At 36.9% G+C, this 18,178-nt stretch overlaps 1 protein-coding gene across 1 annotated transcript in view; it reads left to right on the top strand.

Annotated features, from left to right (window-relative positions):
• Positions 1 to 808: 808 nt before the first annotated feature.
• The window catches only part of SEMA3E (semaphorin 3E), a 139,412-nt gene continuing 122,042 nt past the window's right edge, over positions 809 to 18,178 (top strand). The window contains exon 1 of the mRNA XM_040596692.1: positions 809 to 1,636. Coding sequence (XP_040452626.1) covers positions 1,522 to 1,636 — 115 coding nt within the window. The 5' untranslated portion in view covers positions 809 to 1,521. The remainder of the gene's footprint in view (positions 1,637 to 18,178) is intronic.

The following is an 18,178-nucleotide window of genomic DNA, read 5'->3' as shown; positions in this document are numbered from 1 at the left end:
GTCAAATGCATATATTTTCTTTTCTTTGTGGTTCTTTGTCTGGATAAAACAATGAGACGTATAAAGACTTAACGTGACTTTAATGCTCCATTCCATTAAAAAAAGTGCAATTGTTAATGACTAAAGTGCACCTCACAAAATTCTAAATTATTCTGTGAAGTGTTAGTTCTTTACTAAAGGTATTCCATACATAGTTTTATAGTCTTCATTTATAAAAATTCACTTCTTGCTACAGGTATATTTTTAAGTTACAAATGACCTGAAAAAAAGATGTATTTGATATTTGTTAGCTGCAATATACGAGGCAGCTGCTTGACACTTGTAAATCTGATGCTGTTTATCTTGCTATAACAGTGCTCAGTGCTTTGCTCAGGCTTTTTTTTTTCTTTTCCTTTTTTTTTTTTTTCCTTTTTTTTTTTAAATACTGCCCAATCCTACAGGCATCTAGTCAAATAAGTAATTTTCCTGACGTGTATAGATGAGCTAACATTCCAGACTTACAGACAGTTAAAATGTAATGGGGAGAAGCCACTGTGTAAAACCACATTGGAAGGGGGGGTGGGGGTCGTGATGGACCAAAAAAAGCTGAACCTTTTCCTTTAAAGTAAGAAAGGCTATACAACTGGAATCTTTTTATTCTGATCCACTTAGTAGCATGCTGTTTAATAACTCTAAGTGATAATGCACTTAAACAGTTAATTCAGGGGTTGATCCTCCTCTAAAACTGAGCTGGGAACAAAAGCTGATATGACTTTTGGAAAGGCAGGGAGGGAAGGAATTCTGACCCTTCTCCCGATGCTTTATAACGTGAAACCACCAAGCAATTGAGGAATCGGTGCACGGCACGTGGATCAAAACGCTTCCTACAAGCAGCCGGCACTGTACATTGCCTCAACCCTCCCTGAACTTTCTCAGTAAATACAGCAGCCTGACAGCCCGGCTTCCCCGCTGGGTGGATCCTGCAAATCCAGGAGGGAATGGCACTTCTTGTTTTTAATTAGCGAAGGTGAAAGGTGAATTAAAACTAGCTGTTTGGCAAGTCAGAGCAAGGGGCTGGGTTCTGAAGAGCACCAAAGAGGAGGGTGCTTTCTTCTTTTTTTTTTTTTTTTTTTTTCTCCCTCCTCTGAATGAATTGCCTTGCAGGAGGGACTGAAAATACAGCTTCTTCCTGAATCCACTGGCAGAGTTACTAAAGAGAGCTCAAGACACAACACTGCAGAGTAACGCCTCGGAATGTCCTCGCACTTTATAAACAATTGTCCTAGGGAGGGAATATTTTTACATGACATTTGCACAGCTTGAGAAATGGCTAGCCGAGGCTGTGTGCTTCTCTGATGAACACTGAATTTCCCGTAGAGATACCCCACAAAGTGACCAAAGACAGAGATCCAACTGCACTGGGAAAGTAGAAGTGGAACTTGGAGCCTTAAAAAAAAACCAAACAACCAACAAACCACCACCAAAACAAGAAACAAACAGCAGCAGTTAAGTGAAGAGAGCAAGAATTTGATCTTGGGCAGGATGGCATGTACCCAGGACCTTTTAATCCTGGCACTATATGGCTTGTTACTAGAGCTACCGACTGGATGTCATGCAACAGATACGAGGCAGCCAAGGTTACGTCTGTCACATAAAGGTAGGTCAGTGTGTCAGGTTTTTAAAGACTTTATGCTAATGCAAGTTCATTGGCTTCATTGAATGTATCACATCGGGATTCAATTATGGTCCTTTGACAGAGTAAAATATTCCTGTTCAGAAATATTGTAAATTGTTTCCTTGTACTAAACTACATCCATAATTAAATTTACTGAATTCAGAAAGATCCAAGGCACTTACAGGGATGATTTTGAGCTACTGAAATATTCTTCTACCTGAAAGTGTGTTAGATTAGCTTGTCATTCTGTTTTATCCTCCATGCTGTAAGAGGGATGTCTGGTCTCTAAGGGGGAAAGAAATGGAGCAGATAACCTGAAACTATTGCTGATTAAATACTTTTATGCATCAAGTAACCCTTAAACAATTAAATGTCTGTTTCACTTTTAGAATTCTTTCTGTCTATAAATATAGCTAAGGCAAAAAGACTGAATTCCTGTGCAACCATATGATTCATTTTCTAAACTAGCAAGTGTCATCACACTATAATTAAAATGACTAACTGCCAATGTAAGTCTGCTTGCAGTTGAACTGAGTTACCCAAAGAAAAAAAAATGTTATTTTTTCTGACATATGTTTGTAGAGCACTTATCACTTGTTTTCAGTTTTCTTTTAAATTTTTAAAGTTTCGGTTTACCTGAAGCCTGAACCATTCTTCCTTAGCTCCTTCAGAGTATCACCTTGTTCAGTTCCCGATTGCATGTGATTTAAACTATTCCCTATGATTTGGCTTTTTTTAATCCTGTGTATATATAAAAAAAACCTGCACACAACCATGACACTTCAGTTCTCTGCAGCAGTACATACCACTGTAGATTGTGTACTTAAAAATATATGACAGGCAGTTTTTGCAGAAGGAGTGAAGAAAATCTAAGTGTGCAAGATAAATTGATGATTGGCCAGTCAGTAATGTTTTGATATTACCTCTTATGCAAAGATGAAAAGAAAATGCTTTTTTGCTGACATAGTTGGGAATGAGCAAATGCTAATTTACCCAAGAATATTTCTATGGTTATGAAAGTGATAACTAAGCTGCATCAGTGTGAAGTACATTTGAATACCTATTTTAAGCATGGCTAAGATTTAAGAATTAGCATCAGGTACAGCTCCATGTGTAGACAGCTTTAGTCTAAACAAGGTATAATTGTGTTTTATACAGCAAGCTAAATTACCAATTATAAAGAAAGAAGAAGCTGAATAGGATAATTGGTCTGAATGTCTTGCTAGGAAGCTATAAGAAGTGGGGTTTGCTTTTATAGGGCATTGAATCATGTTTTAAAGATAAAATGATGTGTCATGGAAAGGTGTCTTGTAAGTAAACAACTAATTGCTCCCAATGAAATGAATTGTATCACCACTTTTAATATAGAAACCCCTTTCATTTTTAGCCCGTGGTTTCCGACTGCAGTAGGGATGAGTGACAAATGCTGATTATATAATCCTTTCACATCTCGTACTGTCGCAAATGTGCATTTGAACCTTGATTTATTGCTAGGTGTAATTACTCAGGCTATCATTATTACTGATATTTGTTTGCTTGTGGTGGGGTAAGGGAGATGAGAAAGGCACAGTACATGAGACAAACAGACCTACTGCTATGTTGGTTCAGGGCTCTGGCTTAGCTGCCAGTTTTGGCAGGCTCCCCACTACGGGGCTGCAACTATTAACTGCTTCTGTGCTCCCTTGCAGGAGTAATTGTTATTCCGCCGGTTGGAGTCAGCGTGCGTTTCACTGTATACCACTTCCATTTTCAGCAGGGAGCCAGTAATTTGGCCATAACACATCATACTTCTGATATTTTCAAGGAGATTTTAAAACATCCCTTTCTCACAGAGGGCCAAACCTTCCCTGCCTGATGTCACTTGACTCGGCTCCAATGACACAGAAAGATCTGTCCCAAGTAAATTCCCCACCACGAACACACACATTACCATCTTATATTTTGCCTTGCACAATGCCCTCTTGCATTTTTCACACTTATGAAATGTGACTGGTTTTACAAGCCTCGTTGCAGGCAGTTCCTGAGCACATATCCTGAGCCAAAGGTTAGGAAAGGCATACCTGCCTCTACCCTGGGAACAGCTACTGCCTCCTCCCAGCCAAAAGAATGTAGCGACCAAGCATGACGACAATGAGTAAATGTCGTTGCTGTTTTCACTAATCAAACAGGAACAGCAGGAGGGTCACTTGTCTTAATTGCATTTACCCCAGAAAAAGACTGCTGTGCCTACCAGCTAGGCATGGGGCAGTTACAAAGAGGCAGTCGTGCACTCTCTTTACAAAGCTATGCCAGTGAGTCGCCGTGTAGTATAGATGATGGAGCCCATATGTGTAAATTTTCAGTGTAGAGTAGCTGTAAATCCAGTTAAAAATTTCCCTGCAAAGACCCTGAAACTTGCAAGCAATCAGTCCTGCCCGCTGCCTCCCCTTGTAACCGCGGATGCTGGTGCTTGACTGGGATTCAGGCCACTGCAAGGTAGGCTGGCACCCACTGGTAAGTTAAACGCTTTTAAGGCAAATACGGTGAGGTTTACAGACACGAGATCTTTTTTGTTATGGAAGAAGTATTTAAAACTAGCTTGTTTCAAAATCTTGTTACTTTAAAAAGCTAAGAGAAGGCTTCCACAAGTTAGAAACAGAGACTCTTTGATTTTTATAAATTCACAAATACTTTTTTTTTTTTTTTTCTTTAAAAGTGATACCCAGTGGACGTGTAGCAAACTGACAGTGAATGAGAACCTTTTGCTCTCACAGCAAACCAGGGTTCACCTGCAGCGCACACATGCCTCCAAATCCACTGCAACAAGATCAGGTCCTAACCCTTGCGCAGACGGGTCACCTGATGAATAGGAATACCACAATCCCCTTGCCAATTAAGGGATATATTGTGCAACCCCTGTTTGACACTATGGCCATTTACTCAGCTTCAGTGGGAGTTAATGAAAGTCCTGCATTCTTGAACTACTGTTAAACCTGTCAAGTTAACGCAAACTGTAATGGTGATTTTTAGTAAGGTAGAGGATGGTGTTACTCACAGTAAACTCAAGCACAAGAATTCTGCCGTTCCTTTATATGGGATTAGAATAAATCCTATAACCACCTAATATCAGTTTAGGGTTCTAACTTCCTTTTTAGTAATCTGAACTATATTTATATCCAAGACTTGGTGTTTTCCTCCAACCGTCAGCTTGTGTCCATCAGAAAATTTACACTGCAATTAGTACCACTTGTGGTATTAGCGGTACAGTTGCACTAAAGGTCAGTGTTTGATGATGACCAATGAAGATCTTGCTTGGGGTAAATAATCTCTTCCAACAGCTTCATGTTGATTTGTAGAGGTAAAAATGTGCTATAGGTTGCTCTGTATTACAGAGAAATATATTTCTACATTATTAAGTTATAGGTTGACAACTACATTTAAAAATCATTAGCTCATTTTACATACAGTACAGGCTCTGTCTAATGAGGTGTTAATGGAAGCCAAGCTTCAGCCCCTATTCTTTATAGGCTGCTGGTTAAATTCTTTCCCAGTATCCCAGAGTTCGAATTCTCGCAATGGGAAATATATAATTAAGGTGAAATCAGCACACACTACATGTTAAAAAGAAACTATTTACATTACAGATTGAAATGGATTGGGTTTCCAGGGGACAGGAGGGATATATTTATACAAGCCTAACAGAGCTACACTAGAAGCATGTAGGCCTGAAGAGCCCATGAAGGATGTAATTGTATAATTCAAGCACTACACATGGTTTACAGTGTATTTCTAACTGGGTTTTTTTCCCCCTAGTTTGTGAATATGGTAAAGAGCAAAGGTAATGTAGCATGAAACCGAGACGCAGAGCCCTTAGACCAGTCTGTATGATTTTGTTGGTGCAATGGGATCTGGTATAGTCAGGTATGTGCAGAGACTTGCAAATCTTGAGGGATCTGTTTTCTGTTTTAACCCGTTCATGTTGCTTTTGAGTGACTTTGGGGGATTTTGGCATTACCTGGTCTCAGGTTGCGTAGCTTGTCTGGAAAAGGTATGGTTAAGTAGCAGTTGTGCCTGCCTTATCCATCCAGATATCTCCCTTTTACCTGCCCTGGAACCACTTGCTACTTTCCATAGTAGAGTTGAGCTGCAGAAGGAGCAGACTGAATTTAGAAGGAAATAATCTGGATTAGAAAATTTATTCACCAAGCATAAATATTTCAAAAAACGGCAGCAGACAACTAAGAAAGGAAGAGCTGAAATGCTGCAGAAGAAAAGTGATGCTTTCCATGTTCATATACAGATTTTAGTATGTAGAATGTGTAATACAGAACATTTAATATATAAGGATTCATGGTTTTTAGAACTGGTTAATCATCTTTGAGGGCTGCTGAGGTCTGTTACAGCAGAAAAAAAATGTGTCATTGCCACTTGCAGGGGTCAGGCTTTCAGCACACCTACTTTATGTTTCTTGATAACTAATTCAGAATTCATTTTAATTAACACTGAGAGTTTCATCATGCTTATCCATGATACCTTATTGTGTCTGTTCTCTAGCTAGGTGGCAGCAAAATTTACTCAGAGACTAATGACTAAATTGGATAACAAAAATGTAGGGAATCTTTACACAGATGGTTTTGAATTCTTAAGTAAGTAAATATATTTAATGCAAGTATAATATTTTCAGTTAGGAATTACCTGGCCACGTAAATCATAGCTAATTAATGACTAGTCACATAACCCATAACTGAATCATGACTGATTCAATTTCATGCACAAAAATGTTTTCTATTTTTAACAGCTTTCACTGTAATAAAATTTTGGCTTTGAATGACTAGGAAAATCTAATTTTCCTACCAAGGCAAATTCAAGTTTGAGAAAGATATTAATTCATATTAGATATTAACCACTTTGAATTTGTACCAGAATAAGGATCTTGCTTGTGGTCTATGCTTACATATAGTCCAAAGAAATCTGTATAGAAAAAAGATAGATGATTATCTGTATGTATATACACATTTATATACATGTATCTATAAAACATATGTGTATATATAGCAGATGGAAGTATGGATTTTTCTTACAGTGAATTGAAGAGCAATATAATTTCAAGGGTTTAGGAACTGGAGACCTGTATTAATTGTCCTGTATCATAGCTCCACATCTAAATGTGTTTGGGTATAAAGGATGATAACCAGAATTACAAGTGTTTGGAAAAAACATGTGACATGCAATCTCTTCTTCTTACCCAAATTCTCAAGGCTGCATGGAACTCAATGGCAGCTTAGAAATGTCTTAGGGAAAGATACATGAAAATCTCTGGACCACTTGTGGGATAGAGAGGAGCACTAGAGAGCTTTTGTGCTGCTTCTCCCACTGGACAGACAACTGGTTCTTTACCAACCATTAGGACAAGCTTTACGTTTATTATTCATCCATATCACAAGAGGTGACTGGCAGCAAGTTCAGGAGTGTTTCCAAGTAATCCCAGAGGGACTTTCTCACTGAGACAGGATTTTTTTGGCAGACAATCCATGCTAGTTCCTTTCATAACTGCATTTTGTTGACAAAGGCTTCCGTAAGGATTGCTGTAGCAGAACTCTGAAGCGATAAGCACCACCACCAGGGATGCAAGCAGCAGACTGTTTGCTGCGTAACATCAATCATTTTCTTGCTTTTACTTGAACGAACTAAGTGCCATCTGAAGGTGCAAGACCAGAATATCCTGCATGCTGCTGCTTCTGTGCAGCTCCTTCTCTGCTTTCAAAGTGGTAACTCTATCCACTATTTTAGACTTTTCATCAAACTTTGTGCTTGTCATTATTTCACTGAAAACAAGTGTTGCATTTTACTCACATGAAAACAGGATTAATGCTATTTGTATGATTTACAGGGTGTTGTGCAAGGGTGAGCATCTGTGTCAGGCCTTTGGAGAAACTTTCGGTCAATGAGTATTCTGAAAGTGTGCAACGGGAATACTGGATATTATTAAAACTGCTGCCTGCATTTTCTTCATGTAGCCAGGCAAATATGATGAAGTTATAGCATGCAGCCAGTGTTAATTAGAAAAATCTTCATTTCTGAAAGAAATTCATAGCCTGCAGGAATACAGATAATAATCTTTGTTTTACAGAAAAAAAGCCTTCTTGAGTACACTATTTAAAATGTTTTGTGTTGGTTAGTTAATGTTTGGCATTTAAATAATCAGTTAAGGATTCATGATTAAACATGAAAATAAATGTTAAAAGAGAAAAAGAATGAAAATATCGCATTATGAAAAAATCCGTAGTGTAATTTAGTTATAATCCCAAACTCTTGTAAAGAAAGGGCATTAATAACTTTGAAGAAACAATATTTGAGAAGCTTTTAAAAATAAACTCCATCTTTATATTGATGAAAAAAGTATTATGTCATCACTGAGATTCAGTTTGAGGAACTGAATGAGTTTACTACATACATTAAACTAAACAAAATCATCATGATACTTTCAGAGCAGTTTCAAAACCAAACATTACCAGCCTATGGTTTCCCCACTTTCATTGTCTCACATTAGCAGATTCCTTTCCCCCTTGATCTTAGTTCTTCTGGTCATCCTCAGGGTTACAAATTCTTATTTTGGAAGAGAGATTTCACCTTGTTAATGAATTCAGTTGAAGGCTGACTTCACTGTGTTTCTCTTCTAAGCATCTTCTGTTAGTTTTGATGAAGCTATAAATTGATTCATTTTTACCCGTGCTGCATCCCTTTGGCAAACTGTTTTATAGCAGTCTGAAGGCTTTCATTTTTTCCCTTCAAAACAATGTAAAACAGGAATGTTTCATTATGTATTCAGTTTTTGCTTACCCTGTGCTGATTTTCATGCCTATAGAACTTAAGTAAAAGTGTTTTGAGATTTTTTTTATTTTTTTTTAAGAAACAACATTACAAACACAAAGGAGCATTTTTTTTTTCCCCCAAGGTTTCTCTGTGACATTTCTTGATACTAGACCTCAGAGGATTTGTAAATTGCAGCACATTACCATCAGGCATCTGGATACCCTGTTTAACCATGCTGCTCTAGGTGCATACATCATCTTAGTGATGAATCCTTGTTTCTCCGGTAGTCTGCTCTCCTTATTTTACCTGTAATTTTCAGGACCTCCAGAATATAGTAGCATGTCAAAGGTTCCTTTTACAGTTTCTGTGCAAGTATCTACAGGAGGTCTGTAACCACAAAGATGTCAACAAAATTATGCCTGCCAAACATCTTGGACCTGGCATGACACACAGACGTTGTGTGTAGCCAATAGCTGCAAAACTTGGATCAGTCATTTAGCTGAAAAATAATTTTTGATGGAATAAAAGTTGAATCTCATCTTTAAATTGCTTTTTATTAGTCTCAGGTGAAAGCAGATAATTGGTAGTTGTTTATGTCATGTCTTGTTACCCTGTTCTCAATATAGTACTTGCTATGCTTTATTACCTCTTCTGTCAATCATGATCTGCTCAACTCTTATTAAAAGTCAACAAGAGTCTTCCAGTTATATATAATGACTTAAGATTTGTCCTTGAATGCAGTGCAACGTTTCAGACTGAAACTTCATTTGCCTGATGGAAGTGCCATCCATTTACTTCCTACACTTCACAGTATGAAATCAGTGAAGTTTACCAGGGAACACCAATACTCTCTGAGATGTTGCCTTGTCTTTCGTGAAGAATCTTGATGCCACAGCACTTTCTGTAACTCTCCTGGCTGTTGCTAGTTGACTCTTGGTACTTAGATCTCCAGTATCAAGGGAAGGTTAAAACCTGAAGTTTTCAATGCTTTTGCAGGTTAAAAAGTCACCACAAAGGAAACCCTGTAAGAGCCTAATGGCAAAGACTAATTTGCCTTACACATGCAACATCTAACTTCTACAATTATATTACTGCTTTTAGTTGCATTTGCTTGATACGAGCTTTCATAACAGAAACCTACTTGTGAAGAATATGTTCCAGTCAAGGAAGGTTGTATGACAGATATGAGGCTCTTGTGCTTTCTGTGATCTATTACAATATAGGATTCAAAGGATCATTATGAATATTAAATGTCAAAATACAAAAGAAATAATAGGCAAAAAAATTCATGAAAAAAAATAATAAAAAAACCCCAACATCAAACTCATCAAATTCTGATAGCCAAAAAGAGGAGGGAAAAAAGAAATCACTGACAGCTTCTCATATCCCTTTGGCCTGAGCAGATGATGTTCATTATTTATAAGAATTTGATGACAGGCAATATATAGTTCTCTTTAGACTGTGATTTGGCAGTTAATAATAATAAAAAAAAGTTTATTATCCTTGTGAAATCATGTTGTTAACATTCCTACTTCATTAGTACTGAAGAATTTCAGATTTTAGGAAATCCACTCCTTCAGTGCGGCATGTGAAGTTTATCCCAAAAAATATCTTTACTATCTTTACATACAAATTTAAAAGGTCCTCAACTTTGATCCCTCTAGTATGACTATGTGGGGGATTTTTTGCAAACTATTTGCAAAATAATTCTCTAAACCAAGGAACCAGTGCTTGGAAGACAGGCATTCAGCGAAAGAAAACTTCACTGCTCTTAACATCTTTAATGTATCTATTCTCTACTTCTTCTGTGTTTATTTTTATCTAAAGGATTCCTGACTTCATACTGTGAAGCAATTGAAGCTTCTGTGGGGAGTCAGACAATGGGCTTTTTACTGTTGCTAAGTTTGCTTTATAGGCTTTTTCTTACAACACATTTGTTTAATAGGCCTAGTAAAATAGCGAATGCAGCTGTAAATATATCTTTTATTTGTTGATGTGCAATAAACATCACAGGGATGCTGGCCTTTTCTTATTCTGATCTTCCTGACACTGGTGAAAGGAAATTGTACAAAATGAATGAAAAGTGCCCTGAACTGATTGCAGAAAACAACAGTCCCCAAATACTTAAGGGTCAGTACCTTGTTTCTCTTTTAACAAATGGTTCTTCCCAGCAGTGTTACTAAAACTTAATAATAGTAAAATAATAGGTTGCTCAATGTGAGGGCATTATTCCAGATAGCACTATTGGCTGGGGTCATCACTGAAGGTCATTTTTCAGCCAGAAAGCTAAAGGTTAGCAAGTGTTGCTCAATTCCATGAGCTCCCGCAACCCTTTATTTATGATTAAGCTGAGTGCTTTCCTGTGGGTGTGTGGTAAAAGCCAAGAGTAAAGGAAAATAAACCCATTTCTTTACGTATTAAATGTTTCATCTCAGTTGATTGAGAATGGTATGATGCAAAGCTTGAAAATGTATGTTGTCTGGGAGCCCAGAAAGACGTAAGCTGTGTTAGAGATCTTGCTGCTGAAACTTGCTGCTAACCTTGTTGCTGAAAAAATGTCTTGTATTTATGTGCCTGTGTTTACATGCAGTAAGTAACTATTTTCCCTTCTCTGCTTATCTTAGGTATGCCCATGTCCTTCTGCATATTTACAGGTTACACAAGCACTGGGATAGCTGTAATTTCTAAACACGCTGTTGAGGAGGCATTGAAGTATTCAGCAGGTTGAGCATTTATTATAGCTCAGGACCAGGCTGCAAACAGTCCCAAGCTCTTTATTGTTTCCACAGTATTCCTTCTTGAGTGACTGCAGCTTCTGTGGGTCAACAATCACTGCAATAGGTTATTTAATTTCTAAAATACTTCAATTCTTGTAAATAAAATGTTCCAAGTTTAGAAGATAAACAGTTACAGTAAAGAGCGGTTCTCCAACAACAGCTTTGAAAGCAGCACACTGTCCTTAAATTCTACTGCTAAATAGATGGAAACTTTAAGAAAAAAATATGAGAGGCCTTATTTCACTATTACTAAGGACAATGTCAAACATCCCAAAAACTTCTATGGCTAAAGAGCTGACTTTACTTTTTGGAAGAGGCGATCCATTCAGTTGTTACACTTAGCCTGGAAGTATTTCTGTCTCTCCTGAGTATAGAGGAGAATATCAGTCAGCTTAAACCAGAAGCCTAGTTGGCTTAGGGTCAGATAAAAGTAGGTGAGATGGCTTTGAGATGAATGTCTGACGGTAGATCTAGGATGCTACGCATCCAAGGATAAAACCTTTGAAATGAGAATGACTTACTGCAGAGCTTACAAGCTGCAGCGCTAGTTTCTTGCCAAAGAGTAAGTGAAGATATTATTAATAAGTAGGGTTTCTTTGATCTAATAATGGTCAGGAAGATGAGGACAAAGATGTAGTCTGTTGAGTAGTGACTTGTGCAATATGTGGTTATGATAGTAGCTGGACACAGCTGTCTGTGGACCACAGTAATGACTCAGATGTGTTTTGCACCTGCTTCAGTGCACAATATACTTTGTTTAAGCACAATATGTTGATTTATGTTAAGCATGATATGCTGACTTATGTTCAGCAGCTCTCAAGTTTAAACTTGAAAAGTTTAAACTAAATTGATACACTATCATATCAAGACAGGTGAGCCTCTCGCAGCTGCCTGCCAGAGCTCAGCTACTCTCTAGCAAATAAACGGTAATAAACAGAGGTTACATACAAGCTGTTTACGTTATTTCCACGGCACACAAAGTGGACTTATAGACTGTATCCTAAAAGTTTCATGCTGTACATACTGGATCAGGTGTGTCCCTTTAATGAGAAAAATGACTCCATTGATTAGAAGTTAAGTTGGGGGTTGTCTGCAAGATCAAAGTCTAAGGCACAGATTCTTCACGGACATCCCTGTAGTTGGGATGGTGGTTGATTAAAACCCATCATGACAAAAGTTGTTCTATTTCACTCATACCCTAGGCATTACAAAGCAACATGAAATTCTGACAATTTTGATTTATGTGTATAATTCCACTTTCCATTTTATTCTTTGGTTAAAACAGTTATGAAAATGCTTGAGAAAACTTGCCATGCTCCTTCGTTATAAGTAAAAAATTATTTTCAGAAAATATTACTTTGAGGATTTTATAGAGCACTGTAGTATGTAAGGGTACTTGCCATTTAGAATTGTGAAATAGATGTTGCAAGTGCTATATGCAGTCTCTGTAATTCTCTTGACATGGAACAACCCTTTACTTTGTTAGAAAACACAACAAAGTACTTCATAATATCAGGTTAATGGATTGGATTTTTTTGTTGTTGTTGTTGTGGTTTCACATTTACTACTTTAATGTGTAATAGCACTAAAACCCTTGAGCTGTAAAATTAGATCTGAGCTGTTGAAAACTCCTTGTACTCTTAATTCAACAGTAAAACAAACCAAAAAACTTACAGCATGGAGATTTGAAAATTATAATAACTGATGTTTATACATTCTTGTGAAACAGCTCCTGAAGTGTGCTGTGAATTTGATAGCAGCTTAGAAATGCTCTACCTTGGGACTGCTGAAAGGTAACAGACATACTGACACATACTGATACCTGATACTATTGCCTGGGAGTATTGCAGGACCCACGGGGAATATCTGAGAGTTTGAGTTGTCATGTCTTAGCATGTTTTGTATTTTAAATGGTGTAAACTATAACTTAACACAAAGAAAGTAGATTTCTAATCTATGACAAAAAGACTCTTCAGAGTTTTTCTGAATTAGTCATACATTATATCCATGACTGTAGTCCTGCTACAGCCTTGTTGGCGTGGTTGGGCTTCTGTGTTTAACTGTTCACAACATGACGGTAAGTTTCTACAGATGTTGATTTCTGTGCACTCTTGTCCCAGTTCTTCTGCTTTATAAGTGCTTGGTCCTTCAGCCTGTAAGGTTTGCTCTTGTCAGACATTGTAATTTTGATGGCAGAGGTTAGCTATTGCCTCATCCACCTGAGTCCCGTAATTATGGTTGTAACTGCGTTACAGTAGCACAGGGTAATAACGTGTTTCTGGTGGTATCTTGAAGTTCTGCGCTTGCTTTCACAGGGATTGTAATAAAGCTGATACTACTTAGTCACTGCAGGATTTTTTACAGACTTATAGAAACGCATGAGAGCACTGAAGGGGGGGTAGATCCTGAGAGCTGCTAGCATAGTTGGATTAGAAAGCCTTTAGGCTGACCTTAAACAGACAAGACTTGGTTTTAACCAATCAGTTCCTATTCTAAGCAGTTACTGATGTTTACCCTTGTAAAGACTTCACACCTGCTGAAAACATTGATGGTGAACCTCAATAAAAGCCTCCCAACTGCTGGTAGCTATCTCAGATTGTGAACTCCAGAGATTTCAAGTTATGCCTATAGAAGCTGTAGTACCCATAAAACACTCTGTGTGCAATCTTAAACCAAATATTTTTCTAATTAAACTATTATTTTGGGGAAAGTAGAGTTACAGTCCTTTTCTTTCATTGAGAGGTTTTGGGTGGGTTTGTTGTTCTTTTTTTTTTTTCTTTCTTGGCCTGATTGGATTACCAATAATGTGTTAATAATTATTAGATTTGAGAAATCTGGATTCACTTTGAAGTTCTATGAAAATCTTTCAACAAGCTCCTGGGATCTTCAACTGTTTAAGTCTTGCTAAACCTCACTTCCCTCCCCCCACCCCAAGTAGAATTATCTAACCCACATGAGAGAATAGAACTTCCAGCTACCTATTGTTTTGCCTAGTGAGACTGAGATACCTTTGAGCAGCTTGACACCAGCAATAAGAAATATTAACAAGGACATGCCTCAATAGCTGGTAATCATTAAAGCAGAAAATAAACAAGAAATGTGAAAGAAATTAATTCTGGTCTCCTATATGCTTATATTTCATGACCCTTGGGCTTACTCTGTTCTTTCCCCTACTGAAATAGCCTGAATTCCGCTTCCATCACTAGCTTTTTTAGTAACTCCACTTCTTAACAAATCATTTAATCCTTCCAAAGTCATACTCACCTTTCCTCATCCCTAATGTTTTCCTACTGCAGGGCACAAAATGCATTCCAGGCACTAAGGTCTCCCTTATAGCAACTGTCTCCTTCTTATATAACTTTCTGCAGTATGCCTGGAACTCTTTATATTCATTAACCGTTCTTTTGGCTCCCTAAGTGGACAAAGAGTTGCAGATGTACGATTGCTTCTGCATGTGCTTCTTGTCCATTCAGTTTGTATGTGCTAATTGGTTGCTCGCTAATTGGGTTAATTGGGTAATATTTTTTTCTCCTTTTTAGTTAAGGAACTAAAGGAGTGCTTCCATTTCTTAACCACTGACTTTCATGAAACCTGAAAAAACTTCATGTTTCTTAGACTGCCCTTACTTCTCACCCTTTTCCCAAGAAAACTGAAATTGGTCGGGAGGATCTCATGCCATAGGGAACAAACTGATAAATGGATTGTGTCAGCAGTGAGCAGAGTGATCAAGAAAGCCTCATTTTCATAGGAAATCAGACTTGTTTTCATCACAAGAAAATCAAATAATCATTACCATGACAGATCATCATCCTTTCTTTTAGTTCTTCCAGACTGGTATTTGTGCAGTGAAGTCAGATAACCTACTGTCAGGTCAGTGGTACACAGGTATTTTTTCCAATAGTTCCTGTGGAAATTTCAGTCTTCTGCTGTGTTACTTCTTAGGAAATGCAGATGATCACCAAGCACAATTTGGGCTGAAGATATTTTCTTATTACATGAGTTAAAAGCACTAGGTCTACATTATTAAGGATTAAAAGGATTAAAAATAATAAATATGTGGTATTTGGTTCTTAATTTCTTGTCCTATATCTGTCACTGGGGACAGTGCAATAAATGGGTATTTGGAAAAATTTTCTGTGATACCTCCTGCTTTCAGATGGGTTAGGATTATTATCCCAGCTCTTTCCTGTAGTATTTTGACATGAACTCATTCCCAGGGGAGTCTTGGAGATGTACACACTAGAGAGAGAATATTAAAGCAAGAAGCCAAGGAATGAAGACAACGGTTCAGGTCAATATAGTTAAAGAAAAAGAACTTATGGAAGAAAAGATCATGCAAGGTCTATATGATTGTGGAAGATGGAAGTGTCCCTACTAGAAAAACATATGGACCTGGAATTTTAGAGAAGACTAGATAGCTACCTTGGTGACAGGGTTTTCTCTAACCTAAATCAAACCCACTATATCAGTATCAGCTGGTTTTCACAAAAAGACTTGGTAATATGAACAATTTTTTCTAAAAAAGAAAAACCAAACCAAAAAAAAACAACAACCAAAACCAAACAACCAAACCCTTTATCAAGCTAGCTGCTGACAAATGTGTAGACAAGCAAGCTTAAAAATAAAATCTATGGCTATCTGAGCATATTCTAATTTGGGAATAATAACAAAAAATATTTCTCTGTTTACTTTGTATTATCTCAGTGTCACTCTCAGCTCCGAGTGATAAACCAGTAATAAATTGTTTAACGTTGTGCTAACAAGCTGTTTTATTTATCAGTAACCTCCGAAGTACTTAAGTAGAGCAGCATTTTAAAGCTTTGAGATACTAAGTCAGATAAATTAACCTTTTTCTTTGCATTGATTGTGCTGTAGATACATTCCAAAAATTCTAGTGTGCTGATGAAACCACATTTCTCCTTAAGCTGCTGCCATTTATTCTTTTGTAATGTTTATCTACATACTGTTAATTAACTTCAGTTTTGCAAGTAGTTTAGGAATGTTAAAACAAGTGTTGTTGTCTCTCAATTCCCAGGAACACTAGGAACACTTTTAAAGAGAAAATGACAGGTGTTGTGATTTAATTCTAGTCTCCACAAGAATACAAGATTTTTGCTAGCAGTTAAGTATTTAATTCAAAAATTCCATATGAACTGTCTTAGCAATGCTGAGAGCCATGTTACTAAACTGAGGTACAGCATTTTTCTTTGAAGTCCTAGGTTCTAAAATTTAAAGATTTTTAAGAATAAGCATTAGTTTTGTAAAAAATTAGTCTTCAACATCGCAAAGAAATCTTGGAAATAATATTTTTCCAGTAAATGCTCTGTAAATTGAAAAAGGTTTGCATTTATTCTTTGAAATGCTACATGCTTTTTTGGAAAGTCTGATCCTCATTTTAAGAGTGCCCAAGTCTGGCAAAATTGTTACTTTATGAATGTCAGAAATTGCTAATAACTCCTTAATACATTATCAGTGAGTTTAAGTGGTAATTTTTCTCTAGGACAGAGTCTTAGCATTATTACTTGAAACAAGTATGTCTCAAACAGCTATTGCTTAAATTATTGTGGTGAAGAACAACTGCAAGGAAACGTTCAGTTGCTCGTGTATTCCAAGGTGGTCCAAGTGACACATATCGTTCTGATGATTATTTGTCTTTCTGGAGTTTGAGTACTCATTCTTCAGAATTCACTGTAGCTTTGCAATTGGCAAAAGCAGAGCTCAGGAACACAGTTTGCAATGGTTTAGCAAGTCATGTGGCATCTGGGTGCACATTCACAGCCTGCTGCAAATATAAATTAAAGCAAATTCACAGAACCATTTGGAGCCAAAATTACTTTGATACTGAGGTATCCATTTTCATGTCAGCTGCTGCATGTTAACTTGTCATCTCATCCCAACTTGGTCATGTATCAAATCCCCATCAGTTCCTGTGTCATGATTGGTCTTTTCTGCTGGCCTCCGTGGGCTGTTTCTTTATTTCGAATGGTTTCTGCTTGATGCAAAAAAAACCCACAACCTTCTAAGACATACTGCTTTGCTTTGTGGGTTTTTAAAAATTCATTTTCCTGATTCTTCGTGGTGCAGAAATACATATGATTGGTTTCATATGTGTATGTAACTGCCAGCTAGTAATACAAGGATTTAAATTAACTTTAAATTATTTTGGTCCTTTCCATTTTATTTTTGTATGTGTTTTGGTTTTGAATCTTTTCTGAAATTTCATATCATAAGGTTGATTTTTCTCTTTTTTAATATTATTCCCCCTCTAAGAGAGCTAAATTTAATTCTGATGTGGTCATTGTTATTTAATGGCTCAAGTATAACTATTTTCAATTTTTGACCAACATTTCCTTTGATAGGTTCCAAAACAAGCCATTCTAAGAAAGAATAATTTAACATGCAAAACAAAACTTTCTTAAATGTTTTCTTTATTATGCCAGATAATCTGTTTACAAAAAGGATGTCCAAAACATTTTCTAATGTAATATTATTCCTTTGTGTGGCCTCATAGATCTCACCCAAGACTGTGTCATTAACATTCTCTCCAGTAGAAGTGGTACCACATCTTTATGGTACTCTCCATGCTCTCTACAGACATCAGTTTAAGAAAGAAATAAATTTCTCATATTTTAGAATAAATTTACTTTGTTTCAGCAGTTGTATTTATTATGTACAGGTTCTTGTTTGTAGACTATACAATACTATACTACGTTACACTATAGTGTTTCTACCCATTCTTTTGTGGTATACATCTCTTGCTCAGTTTTGGGATAGAGAATGATGGATGCCTAGATGAAGAAAAGCTTCTAACTTTTTATAAACAGAGGAATTTATGCCATGCCTGACTTTCTTGAATGGACCTTCCTTTCACTATATTTGAATATTAATTTGAGAATGCGGAAAGCAACCATTAAATTTTCAACTCAAAATAGTGGATTTACTTTGGCTTACTAAA

This window comes from Falco naumanni, chromosome 5 (assembly GCF_017639655.2).
Source record: "Falco naumanni isolate bFalNau1 chromosome 5, bFalNau1.pat, whole genome shotgun sequence".
Classification (NCBI taxonomy): domain Eukaryota; kingdom Metazoa; phylum Chordata; class Aves; order Falconiformes; family Falconidae; genus Falco; species Falco naumanni.
Note: the sequence above shows the minus strand (reverse complement) of the source record. Positions and strands in the feature narration are given on the sequence as shown.